Consider the following 14,053-nt stretch of genomic DNA (forward strand, 5'->3'; position numbering starts at 1 on the left):
TGAGGTAGCCAGTGCTTTAAAATAATGAGCAGGGAATTTCTTTGTTACCTTCTGGAAATCCTCTTTAATTTTTCTCTTTATTGTCAAAAGTTGTTTCCTTAGATGATCCCTAATATTTTAATATGACAAAAAAGGAATTACATTATTATAGATGTTAATAATAAGTCTTTAAAGAAACAAATTTGAAAAATCTAGGTCTTGCATATTATAAATTTAAAAGATGATTAGAAGTAGAAACTGTTAAGTGCTGTAGTTTGCTTCTCTAGGCTTATTATTGTGATAGCTAGAATAGAAAGAGGAACTGCAAGGAAACTTACGACTATAAATATTGTAGACCATTACTCTAATTTGTAAAAATGTCTTTGTAACCAAATTTTGTTTTGATGATGATCATCTTGTTTCTCCTTAAAAGAACAAGTTTATGTTTATCATATTAAACAAATTGCATATTATCTATAAAATATTTTTATGTATTATACATTTTTCAGGTGGCTGAAGTTTGAAGAGGATGTTGAAGATGGAGGTGACCGGTGGAGTAAACCTTATGTGGCAACTCTGTCTTTGCACAGTCTGTTTGAACTAAGGAGTTGCATCCTAAATGGAACAGTCATGCTGGATATGAGAGCAAGCACTCTAGATGAAATAGCAGGTTTTAACCAATTACTTTTTTTCTTTTTCAATATTCGTTTACTGAAATAAGAAGTATTTAAGTAAGGAAAATAAAGTAGAATTTTAGAGCATTCATTTTAATAACTACGTGTTGAAATTGTATTTTGTGCAGAGCAGTTTGAGAAATAGACATAAGTAATGCATCCTTTTTGGCATTGATATGCTTGGAGTCTAGAGGGTTAAGTTAGACAGCTATATATCAAGAAGAAAGTGAGTAGTGCTGTAAGGAAGATAAGGATTTTCCAGTACTCTGGAAAGAGGGTTTTGTTTCTGTGCTTTCAACCAGGGTATCTGGGGAGGATTCATGGAGGACAGTAATTGTACAACTTATTCGTAGAATTTGAACCCATGAGAACAAGGATTGGGTGGTGTAAGAGAAAAGAAAGTATTCTAAGGAAGAGGAAGAGCAGGAAGAAAAGTGCATGAGTGTATTGGTTACTTGAACAGTAGTAGTAGGAAATATATTGGGAACATAGGTTAGAGTAGATAGTGGAAACCCTGTGGAGGCAGTTCTGCTCTGTCCTATAGGGTCGCCATGAGTCAGAACTGACTTGACGGCACGTAACACCACCACCCTTGAGTTACTGGCTTAAGAAATTGAATTTTATTTGGTAGGTGTTTTGGTTCTTTTGATAGTTTTTAAGCTGGACAATAGTGTATGATCTGAGGTGTGCTTTTGGAAAGTCAATCTGGCAGCAATATACAGGGTGGCTTTGGATGAAAAAGAGGTTAGAAGCAAGTAGGCCAGTTATTTTCATGGAATAGTCTAAGCAAGAAACAATGACAACCTGAGCCGTGCTAGGTGGTAGCAATGGAAGAGACGGAGAGAGAGATTTGAAGGGTACTGTGAAAGAAGGAGCCCTGGTGGCGCAGTGGTTAATCACTCAGCTGCTAACTGAAAGGTCGGAGGTTCGAACTCACCAGCCTCTTCTCAGGAGAAAGATGTGGCAATCTGCTTCCGTAAAGATTGACAGCCTTGAAAACCCTATGGGGCAGTTCTCCTCTGTCCTGTAGGGTTGCAATGAGTTGGAATTAACTCGACAGCAATGAGTTTGGTTTGGTGGAGATAGAAAGTCCCTGGGTGGCTGCTAATTGAAAAGTTGACTGTTTGAATCCACCAGGAGGTGCCTTGGAAGAAAGGCCTGGTGATCTACTACTGAAAAATCAGCCGTTGAAAACCCTAGAAAGCACAGTTCTACACTGAAGTACACGAGGTCGCCAGGAGTCGGAATTGACTCGATGACAACTGGGTGTGGAGGTAGAAAGTGGAAATAGACAGATAAACGATATTAATTTCCGTGGTAATGAAGTCGATAGTGTGACTGCCATTACAGATTGCACCCAGGGAAGAAGAAAGAAGTCTGTAGTGTTTGCTCTTCAGGAAAATGATATATTTATTAGAATTTCTAGGCTGGAAATACTTCAATATTACCAGATTGTTTGAGTAGACCGCTTGCTGCAGACCTTTATGTTGTCAGAGACCTTATTTTCTTGTCTTACATGAATCACTGAAAAATTGAGTTAGGGTTAGGAGCATTGAATGTGGACACCTGGTTCTTTAGCTCTGCAGTTACCACATAATGCAGTACTTTTCATGAACGGTGTGTAATCCAGCACTCGCTCGAATGGAGCCTGTAGTCATTCTGTTAACATTAGCTTGCCTGCTAGGTTTGTCTCTCCAGTTTTCTTTCAGAGTGATCTTATCATAGTTTTTTTTTTTTTAATTGTACTTCAGGTGAAGGCTTACAGAACAAATAGTTTCTCATGAAATAGTAGTACACATGTTGTTTTATGACATTGGTTAACAACCCCACAACATATCAACCCTCTAACTTCTCAACCTTTTTTTTTTTTGGTGAAGATACACATAGCCAAAGATAACACCATTTCAAAAATTTCTACATGCACAGTTCAGTGACATCTTATCATAGTTTTGAACGCTTGCTTTTTATCTCAAGTTAATGCCAATGTTTTAAAATATTTCTACATATTTTATAAATTAAAAATAATCCAGTCATCACAGTAATGTAGAAAATGGTGTTGTCATCAATCTCCCCGCCTCCCATGCCCCCCTCACACCTGATTTGTTCATCTTCCTAGAATTTATTACCACATGATATTGTATCTATTTGTTGCTTGGTTTTTCTACCTCTGGAAGAATGAGAGAAGCAGCTTGATCTGCCTTGTTAACTGCTGTATTCTCAACATGTAGAGAATGCTTAGTAAAGAGTTAGTGATTGAATGAATGAAACTAGATAATCATCTACTAAGACAGTTTTGGGGGAAATTTAATGCTTTCTTTCTAGAGCTACTTAGGGATCTATCTTTTGTTATAAAGTTTCATTTATGTTTGTCTTGTATTATAGTCATTTGAGTGTTAGTTTCTATAATAACAGTAACTGTTACTTTTTTTTCTTTGAGTAGATATGGTCTTGGACAACATGATAGCCTCTGGCCAGTTAGATGAGTCCATAAGAGAGAATGTCAGAGAAGCTCTTCTGAAGAGGCATCATCATCAGAATGAAAAAAGGTTCACCAATCGGATTCCCCTTGTTCGATCGTTTGCAGATATAGGCAAGAAACATTCTGACCCTCACTTACTTGAAAAGAATGGTGAGATAAATTGTGGCATCCATTTTTTGCTAATACTTCTATTCTAACAGCATTTCTGGGCGGTTGCAGTGAACATTTGGGGAAGGAAAGATATTATTTCCAGATAACTACGTACCTATTTTTACGCAAGTGATGCATGCCTTCTACATTTGTTTGCCAAAACACCTGTGAGGTATTTTCATAAGTGTGCTAGGTTTCTTTTTTTTTTTTTACAACAGCATGTTGAAAAAGATTGGCATAGCAGCGCTTATGGAAATACCTCATGGGGGGAGGGCGCAGTTGGCAGACAGATGTAGAAGGTGCGTGCTATTTGTGTAAAAACACGTTAGGTCATTTTATAATCTTATTTTGTTTTTTATAATGTTATTTGTGCCTTTAAAATACCATTTCTCAAATGTCTTTCTTTGTAACATAACATATTTATCTGTGAAAATTATTTAGATGAAAAAATTAAGCATTCACTCTGCTAAAATGACACAAATTAATTTTTATTTAAATATTGGTAATATTTAAGTTCTGTCACTATATACCTAACCCTGAATTACATCTCATTCCTTCTTTTTTGTTTCTATTCAAGATTTCTTGAGTATAGTTGATTCAGTAGACATAAATTATGATCTATATTTCAGCTTAATCTTTTTTTTAAATTTTCAGTGTTGGGATTCAAACTTTATATATAAATGAGATTTTTCTCAGTTGATTTATTTGCCTCCTGAATATATTTTATTTGTTGGACATAAGCAAGTTTTTAGGTTGATTTGATGTCCTTTATTCATCCATAGAAAATTTTTTTTTGGTTATTCATGCATAGAGAATTTAGGCAGGGTTTTGTGAATGGTTTTTATGATTATTTCTGTTCTTACACTAGAGGTGATCTAGTGATCTAATGATCTAGGTGATCTTCCAGTTGCTGACTGAGAATCGCTGAGACCCAGGTCCACATATTCTAGCTTTCCACTCTCATTCAGAGGTTAGCAGTGCGGTAAGTGGGGCGTGGAGAGAGAGTGTTTTTGTAGCCACTTAACCTCTTTCACTGCCTTAGGGTTGGCACACTTAGAGGTCTTGCTTTTATTTATTTTCCTCTTTCTCAAGCAGAGGAAGACATCACTGAAGGTTTGATTTTGGCTCTCAGCTGTGATGACAGTGAACCTGGAAAACCCAGGTGCAGGGGCTTAGAGTCGCTTATGAGTCATTATTGCTCTGCCATTGCCTAATCCTTATGAGGATTACAGTGAAGAGGACTAGAGTATGGGCCACAAAACCTTTTCGCCTACCTTTTCTGTTCCGGAAAGACTGGTATGGCTTTTAAGTGTTCTGCAGGTTAACAAGCCATAGGTGATAGAGCTTAATGTGTCTGAAGATGGTGGAGACATATCAGTTATTGTATACAGTTCATAGTCAGCTTTTACAACTCAGTGTAAGATACCTATGTCCATTTGCTTCTGAGAATTTGACCATTATAAAACTCTTTTTAAAAAATCTGTTTAAAATTATGCGTCGGTATATTTAACTTCCCTTATGGATCTAAGTTCAATTTAAGCACAAGCCATATATGCCACATTTTACTTCTCTTTTTCATCTGTCATTTATTGTATATTCTCTACTTCAGTAAAATGAATTCATTAACCCAGAAGGACCCTATTAAGTCTTTATTCCTCATGTACAGTGTTTATTCCCCAATTTAAATTTAGTTCCTTTTAGCCTTAGGGCAATGGCTTTTTTCATTTAAATGCTGTTTTAACATAGGCATTCTGTTATTTTGTTGTTAAGTATATTATAGTTATAATTTAAGGAGCCCTGGTTGTACAATGGTTAAGCACTCTGCTGCTAACCGAAAGGGGGGTGGTTCGAACCCACCAGCTGTTCTGCGGGAGAGAAGACCTGGTGATCTGTTCCCGTAAAGATTACAGCCAGGAAACCCTATGGGGCAGTTCTGCTCTGTCCTATAGGGTTGCTATGAGTTGAAATCAACTCACTAGCACACAACAACAAAAGTTATAATTAACTGTCGTTCTGCACGTAGCTTATTTTTTTTTTAACCAAATGGTAGTTACTTATGGCTGACAGGTTACTCTTTATTTTTAGTATTTCTGGACTCTCTGGAGCTTTGATTACTTAGAGCACGTTGGATTGTTGTTGTGGTTTCTTGTGTTTTTTCAGAAATAACCAAATGCTGTTCAGTTGATCTACCCTTAATACAAACACCAGGTGTTTGAAGTATAACTGTACTACGTGAGCTTTTGAAATACTCTAGGCTTCCTTGTAGCAGTTGTTGGTGAGAGATACTTTATTCTTATCTAGTTAAATTAAATATTGTGGATGTCTATGGTTAAATTTATTTGTGGTGTTAGAAATGAGTAGCATGCTTTAGGTCACTTATTAATAAATACATTTAGAGATCTCAAGGATTTACGTTCTTTGAAATTGACATTGTTTCCTTTTGGAAAAAAATTTTATAACTTGTCCTATGTTTTTTTAACTTGAACATCACTAATAGGTGGTGCCCTATGGACTTAACATTGTAAATATTTGACTACAGTTTTTAAGTTAGAAACTACTAGGTAATGTTAATATGGACTTTTCTTGTGAGAGATAATTATTTACAGCTGTTTGGTACAATGTAGGAAAAATATGCTGAATATCAGCTATCAGTGCTGGTAAGTTTTGGTTTGGGTTCTGTTTATTAGATTATTTTGTTATATTCTCATTTGCTGCTTATCATTTATTTAAGCAGCAACTTTGCATTGATACTATCCTTTTCAAAAAGCAACAGTGTTAGTCATCCTAATTTCTAACAGAATATTGTGTCATACCCCTCCCCCCCCCCATCTATCATTAACGGTTTTTTTTCTTTTTGGATACACCTTCAGGGAACTAATTACAGTTTAATCAACTTTTGTGACTTTCTAATGTTTAAAGACTTGTCATGCTAACCTTCACAGCATGAATTTGGAATTTTTGGCCCTTAAAGCATGCAGTTTACAGTGTAAATGATCTTTTGTGTCTCTCTTTGCCTTCTGCAGTGAACTTCATCAGTTTCCATTTATTTGTTTTATCTCAGGGGAAGGCCTTTCAGCCTCCCGCCACTCTTTGCGAACAGGTCTGTCTGCCTCAAACCTTTCGTTGAGAGGAGAATCGCCTTTATCTCTTCTTCTCAGTCACCTTCTTCCTGCTTCAAGAGCTGGAACCCCTGCAGGCTCGAGGTCTACCACCCCAGTACCTACCCCTCCAAACAGTCCTCCTTCCAGCCCTAGCATCAGCCGCCTGACCTCCAGAAGCTCCCAGCAGAGCCAGCTTCAGGCCCCAGAACTGCTGGTTTCGCCTGCCAGTGATGCTATTCCTACAGTAGTAATTCATCCGCCCGAGGAAGACTTAGAAGCGCTGAAAGGCCAGGAGCAGAAGAATGAGGAAAATTTTGACATATTTCCAGGCAACTATCTTAAACCCTACATGTGTGGTGCTTTCTGCCTCTGAATCACTTGCACTTGGAATGCCTTTCAGCACATAGCTTGAGCAGCATATTTAGATCATGCTTACAATTTATGTTGACTTCTGCATGATTTTTTCTCTATAGTGTGTTATAGGAAAGAATTATTGAAACAATCTAAATTATAAAAAGACTACTTATAACATAAGTCCTGTCAACATTTACTGAGATTTTAGAGGCAAGGCATTTGAATGGTTCAGAAGTATGTAGAAATTTTTATTATTAATGTTTAATTTGCCATGATTTTTAAAATGGTGGCTTTTATTCTTGTGTAGTTCATTCATAAGGTGAATAAACACATAATGTACATAAATTATAATGAAGTGATACACCTTTTATCTGTTTGGCACTTTTCGGCAAAGAGTGAAGTATGTTTTAGTTTGCCTAGCAAAGATAGGTTTGAATGTTCTTTTTTTCCTCATTTTGCTTCCTAGAAGATGAAGGTTCTCGTATGATTGCCTGGAATCATTATTTCAAGATTAGTATTATATTTTGGGATAGACTTTTAATGCCATATCTATCTTTAATCCAAATTTACCTTCAGCTTTTCAGGAACAGAGTTCCTGTAGTTGTGACTAGGATGTATTTTTGATATTTGTGTGTGTCAATTAGAAGAATTACTTCTTAGTGAATAAAAGACAACTCATTTTATTTAAGGACTGTAAATTATGATACTTTTAAAAAATGTTAAGTATATGTATATTTACACTTCTGTACCTTCCCATCTAGGAAAAAAAAGCTGTTTTACTGACAATTTTTTACTCATATTTTAGTTAACCATCAATGTGTAACATATATTAATGCTGACTAGTGGTTTTACCACATTTTTCCATAATAACGATAATATCTAATACTTTAGTGGTAGCTTACAGTTGTTAAAGTAGCATATTTAATATTTATAAAAATTTGTGTAAGTTAGATGAATACACCCATTTGCAGAAACTCAGAAAAGTTAAATAACTTTCCATGCATTCTGTAATTAGCAGCTGACAGCTGGAATCCTCTGACTGCAGCCCCTTGTGTTCCTACCCCCACATGGCAGACCTTTCTCTCCATCTCTCTCTGTTGGCTGTAGCCCAACACATCAAATATGTTTATTTAATCAAAGCACATTGAAGTTGCCAAAAAGGGATATGCTTTTAGAAGTATAAATGGCGGTCTTGGGGCTAAAACATTGTAACATTAATTATGATCGTAGTTACAGTTACCATTGTTTTATACTTTGTTCCAGACTCAGCGGTATGTGCTTTGCATATATCGTATTTCTGATTGTTAAAACAATGCAGTGAAGTTGGTGTTGTCCCTGTTTTACACATAAAGAAAACTAAGGCCTAGTGGAGATGTTAAATCCCACTGTAAATGACCAGCAGGGATTTGAACTCAGGCCTACCTACAATAAACTCCGTAGTACTTCACTGTGAATCTTACTAGTTCCCAAACACAAAAAATATATAATAATGGGGGTCACTGAACAAAAGGAGCAAAAAATACTTAGAAATAATCAGCACTCTTATTTTAATTAAAAAGACAGCAAAATTCACCATTTTTCATTGAACAAAAATGACTAAAGTTACTTCCTGTATTTGTTTTTACCTGTATCATGTTGATCAGCAACACTGAACATTTGTTGTTATATCTCTGCTATTAGTAAGAAGAAACTGTAAATTTTATATAGGAAGGATTAGGCCTATTCACATTGGCTTGTTGGCCATGTCGTTAACGGGATAAAAGGAGCGATTAACTGAGAATTGAGGAACATAAGATTGTTTTTTCCTCTATAGAAGTATGCCATGAGATTTATCAGCCCTTCTAAAGACAAGAAGCCTTTATTATTGTTTGAGAAGACGTCTAGAGAAGATGTGTAATTACTAAATAAGAATAATTGGGGCAACTATGTATTATTTTCTTTTTAATTATCTTTGGTGCTTGTGGCACCTAGAAACTTCAGTTGAGTTTCCTTGACGTCTGATGTTATATTACAGGAGGAAGATGGCCCCAGCATCATTTTGGAGAGAATAATGTCATAGATTTTTTTGTGTCATGGGGTCACGATTTGTGCACACCCATTAAAAAAAAAGAGAAAGTAGCATTTCCCATTAGTTATTCTTTGGAGGATAATTATATGTAAAAAAGTGAATTTGTTTTTAGTATTTGTAACTAGTTTTTCTTCTAACTCAATGTTTCTCAGTCTCAGCACTATTGACATTTTGGGCCAGATGATTTTTTGTTGTGGAAGGCTGCCCTATACATTGTAGGATGTTTAGCAGCACCCCTGGTCTCTACCCACTATTGGCTAGTGGCACCTCCAGTTGTGATAACCAAAAAGTTTTGCAGACATTGCCGAATGTCCCCTGGGGACAAGATTACCCGCCTTGAGAAAAACTGCTCTAACTACTTCTAATGTCAAACTTATAATGACAGAAAACTTTGATTTCTGTCTTGGATTGAATTGTGTCCCCCAAAAATATCTGTCAACTTGGCTAGGTCATGATTCCCAGTATTACATGATTGTCTACCATTTTGTCATCTGATGTGATTTCCCTGTTTTGTAAATCCTCACACTATAATGTAATAATACAGATTGGCAGCAGTTATAATTGATGAGATCTACAAGATTAGATAGTGTCTTAAGGCAATCTCTTTTGAGATGTAAAAGAGAAGCGAGCAGAGAGACATAGGGACCTCATATGACCAAGAAAGCAGTGCTGGGAGCAGAGTGCATCCTTTGGACCTGAGGTTCCTGCACTGAGATGCTCCCAGAACAAGGGAAGACTGATGACAAGGACCTTCCTCCAGAGCCAACAGAGAAAGCCTTCTCCTAGAGCTGATGCATAGAATTTGGATTTGTAACCTGCTAGACTCTGAGAGAATAAATTTCTTTTTGTTGAAGCTATCCACTTGTGGTATTTCTGTTATAGCAGCGCTAGATGACCAAGACAGAATTTGGTACCGAGAGAGTGGGGTGCTGCTCTAACAGATACCTAAAATGTGGACGTGGTTTTAAAACTGTGAATAGATAGAGGACAGGGACTGGCAGCAGAGGACCAGCAGCAGCAGAGGCCTGACAGTAGCAGAACCAGGAGACCAATGCCAGATAGCGCTGGAGCTGACCCACAGGGTGAGAGAGCTCAGTGCCTTCTGGCCGAAGTTTACTAGCAGAGTGAGGTGCCTCCAGGCACTTATTGGTGGAGCTACTGAGCGTTGGAACACTTGTCCCAGCAGGGCAGGTGTGAGTGTGAGGCCCAAGGGCCGAGAGGCCAGGGAACCAGTAAGCAGAACCTAAAGAGACAAGGAACACAGGATGCTGAGCTACTACCTCAGTCTCAAAAGGTATGGCCAGGACCTCTGAGGTTTCAGAGGGTGGAGCCATGGCCTCTGGTGTTTCTAAGGGTGGCGTTGCCACTCAGATGGACTAGGAGACAGCGCGCCTAAAGCCGAGGGAGCAGAGTTGCTGTCCTAGTGGACCTGGAAGGCGGAGCTGAAGCCCAGGGCCAAGGGGCCTCTACTCAGAATCTGGAGAGTGTGGCCAATACCTAGAGTCTAGAGGACAGAGCCATTGTGTAAATGGTCTCAGAGAACAGAGGATTATTTTCAAAGCTTGGAGGGCTAATGTAATGTGTTCTGCCAACTTGCTTGTTGCCTGTTATGCCTTCTTTCCCTCCAATTTCTCCCATTTTTAATGGAAATGTCTAGCTTGTGCCCGTTCTGCCATTGTACCTGTGGAAGCAGATAACTTGCATTCTAGATTTCACAGATGAGGAAGAGTATTTGGATTTTGAACTGGGAGTTGATTTAAGACTTTTGCTATGATATGATGGGCTGAATATGCTTTACATGTGGCAAGGACATAAACTTTGGGGGGCCAAAGGGTGGAATGTCATCGATTGAATTGTGTCCCGCAAAAATGTCTGTCAACTTGGTTAGGTCATGATTCCCACTATCGTGTGATTGTCTACCATTTTGTTATCTGATGTGATTTCCGTATGTGTTGTAAATCCTATCACTGTGATGTAGTAAGATGGATTAGTGGCAATTATATTGATGAGATCTACAAGATTAGATAGTGTCTTAAGCTAGTCTCTTTTGAGATGTAAAAGAGAAAAAGCAAGCAGAGAGACATGGGGACCTCATATCACCAAGAAAACAGTGCCAGGAGCAGAGTGCGTCCTTTGGACCTGAAGTTCCTGTGCTGAGATACTCCCAAAACAAGGGAAGACTGATAACAAGGACCTTACCCCAGAGTCAAGAGAAAGCCTTCCCTTGGAGCTGACACCCTGAATTTGGACTTCAAGGCTACTAGACTGTGAGAAGATAAATTTCTCTTAGTTAAAGCCATTCACTTGTGGTATTTCTGTTAGAGCAACACTAGATGACTAAGACAATCTCTTTGATTTATCTTTAGTTAAAACAAAAACAAAAACCAAACTGTTGCTGTCAAGTCGATTCTGACTCATAGCGACCCCTATATAGATCTGCTGTTTTACTTGAGGAAAAAAAAAAAGTAAATTCAAAATAGTAGGTTTATCAGAGTATGATTTTTAAGTCCCATTACTGATTTTATACATACACATGTACTCACATAGGTTTTTCTTTTTAAAAATATTTCATTGAGTTTTTGGTGAAAGTTTACACAGCAAATTAGGCTCCCATTTAACAATTTCTATACATATTATTGTTCAGTAACATGGATTACATTTTCCACATTGTGTCACCATTCTTGTTATTTCCCTTCCGGTGGTTCCGTTTCCATTTTTCTTGTTTCCCAGTGTCCACCCCCTCGCCCTTCTTTTCTTTGCTTGAGGGTAAATGTTGACTGTTTGGTCTTAAATAGATTATTTTTCTTTCATGTATGTTTTCTTAAAGTACAGAAATTTAATCCTTTTGTGTCATCTGTGGTAATGATAGCTTTTTTTTTTCTGTGATTTATTCATTTAATTAGTAATTTACTCATTTAATTCCTGAGTCCTAGGAATTTATTCTAGGAGCAGACAGACTTGCTTTATTGATAGAGAAAAAGGTTGAACTCAGCTGAAGGTGAGGAGGGTTATACAGAAAGGGATAATGATGGAAAACTCTAACGAGCACCTGCTGTGCCAGTTTTGGGAATGGGACAAGTTCAGGATGATCGGGTTAGCTCAGTGACTTTAGGTGGTATCCCCTCCGTGTATCAGTTTTGGGTTCCTTGGGATTCTTCTTCTCATTCCTACTGTAGCCTCACTTTCCCCCACAGCTTTCTCCTCATTCTGCTTTTCCTACATTCAGGTGGTTGGGGCTTTTCTGGGAAACTGTACGTTGTGTATTCTTTTGACTATACATCTGCAGGTTGGAGGTGTTCAGTAGTTAGAAGTACATGTTTGGTGCTCAGTATATGTTGGGTAGGAGAGGTATAAGCCACTAAAAAATACTAGCTCACTCCCCCCCACCCCACCCCCGGGCAGGTATCTTAATAAAGGAAGAGACTCATTTCTGGAATTTTAGGGACCAAGATCAAAGAAGAAAGATCTTAATAACTTGTCTGTGCTAAGGTAAAATTGTACAGCTATTACCTGTGAGTTAAGTTTTAGGAAACAGTCTTTTATTTCAGAATTGTTTCATTTTTCCAGAGAACAAGCACCTTGCTGAGCAGATTTCAGATGCTTTTTATACTGAGAGTTTTGGGTCACAGTGACAGCCTGGTTGAAATGTTTTAGCAGAGAAGCAGATATCAGAGTCTTCCATTACTGAAGTTTTACTCTAAACTCAATTGACTTTTTTCAGTTTTCATTAGTTAGAGTATATTCTATGCTAAAAACAAACAAACAAAACCTCTCCCTTAGGTGGATAATGTGTTATCTGATATACTTAAAATTTTGAAACTTGACAGGTATAGAGGGTCTAGTCACAGAGTTTAAGTGAATTTATGTGGATCACTCGATTATAGTGATGAGTATCCTAATACTTGAACATTTATATCTATCATTTCTAATCCAAGCAAGTTTATTTTACAGCTTTGTCTGAATCTCAGAGGTTGAGTCAGTTAATTAAGGTCACATAACTACACAGTGGCAGAGAGTGGGTATTTCAGCACAGACCTATTTGATTATAAAACCCATACTCTGCACTTATATTGTAAAAACATTTACTGTTATATTTTAAAGTTGTATTTCCTAGGAATAATGACGGTAGAGAGCATGGTTAATACCCAAGGAAAACGAAAAATTCTTGAGGAAACTATTATGAATGTAGAAGATGATGATAAATTCATAGACAATCTATGTATAGTTGGTGTCACTGTTAAATTTTCTGAGTCACCCGTAGGGTTTGTCAGAGGATTTATGTCGGTTTTGGTGTAAGTATGCTAGTGTATTTAGGCATCATCATGCTCTATGCAGTTCACGTGGGTGTTCGAGGGGCTGGAAGTCTGTATTCCCACAGGATTAGTAGTGGCAGTGAGGCTTAGGTCTTCCACCTTCTGTGGTTTCTCACCTACTCACTTTTTTTCTTTTTGCAAGAGGCCACCATTTTTGTAAATTCCAGTTGTATTATTTTAAATATTAAAATTTATGGCTTTATTATTACTTAAAATGTTACTATAGTTTTGCTGGTATGATACTAACACCTGGCACTTTTTTTATCTTGCACATTTGCTTTTAAACGATCACCTTCAGGATATGGGCAGAGTCAAGTGACAAAGTGCACTTTCCCCTTTCTAACTGAGGATTTATTTGTTCTTAAATACAGGTATTTTGGCCTCTCCCCAGTCTGCACCTGGAAACTTGGACACTAGTAAAAGTGGAGAAATTAAAGGTAATGGAGCTGGAGGAAGCAGAGAAAATAGTACTGTTGACTTCAGCAAGGTAATTCTATCATTAACTCTACATTTTCATAGTCTTACTCAGAATAACATCACAATGTGGCTTTATTAACCATGGTTATTTGTAATATTTTTTTTAGTAGACTGGTGGTTACAAACCTCACTGATGCATGTGATAATTTTAAGGTCAGAAAACGTGAGAATGGTTACAGTTAACCTCAGAGCACTTGAATAACCTTACATGCTTCCTACTTTTAGAAGTTCTTTGAGTGATACGGTATTTCCGTCTATACCTACCCATAGATGTCGGGAAACCTCAGGACCTTTTGAGCTGCAGTGATGTGTTCTGGAGCTCCCACCACTAGAGAGGTTAATTCTGGGAATGATGTTACAGCACCAGCCAGGCAGCCTTTCCTGGGCTGTAATGCCGTCCCAGAACTACTGTCTTGTGGTGTCAGTACTTTCTGGAATGTCACTGGGAAGCATATCGG

At 37.6% G+C, this 14,053-nt stretch overlaps 1 protein-coding gene across 1 annotated transcript in view; it reads left to right on the forward strand.

The window, feature by feature from the left end:
• The window catches only part of SLC4A7 (solute carrier family 4 member 7), an 82,094-nt gene that overhangs the window by 20,845 nt on the left and 47,196 nt on the right, over positions 1–14,053 (forward strand). The window contains exons 4-7 of the mRNA XM_023732207.1: positions 470–649; positions 3,094–3,282; positions 6,344–6,712; positions 13,490–13,661. Coding sequence (XP_023587975.1) covers positions 470–649; positions 3,094–3,282; positions 6,344–6,712; positions 13,490–13,661 — 910 coding nt within the window. The remainder of the gene's footprint in view (positions 1–469; positions 650–3,093; positions 3,283–6,343; positions 6,713–13,489; positions 13,662–14,053) is intronic.

Source organism: Trichechus manatus, unplaced genomic scaffold (assembly GCF_000243295.1).
Source record: "Trichechus manatus latirostris isolate Lorelei unplaced genomic scaffold, TriManLat1.0 scaffold00049, whole genome shotgun sequence".
Classification (NCBI taxonomy): domain Eukaryota; kingdom Metazoa; phylum Chordata; class Mammalia; order Sirenia; family Trichechidae; genus Trichechus; species Trichechus manatus.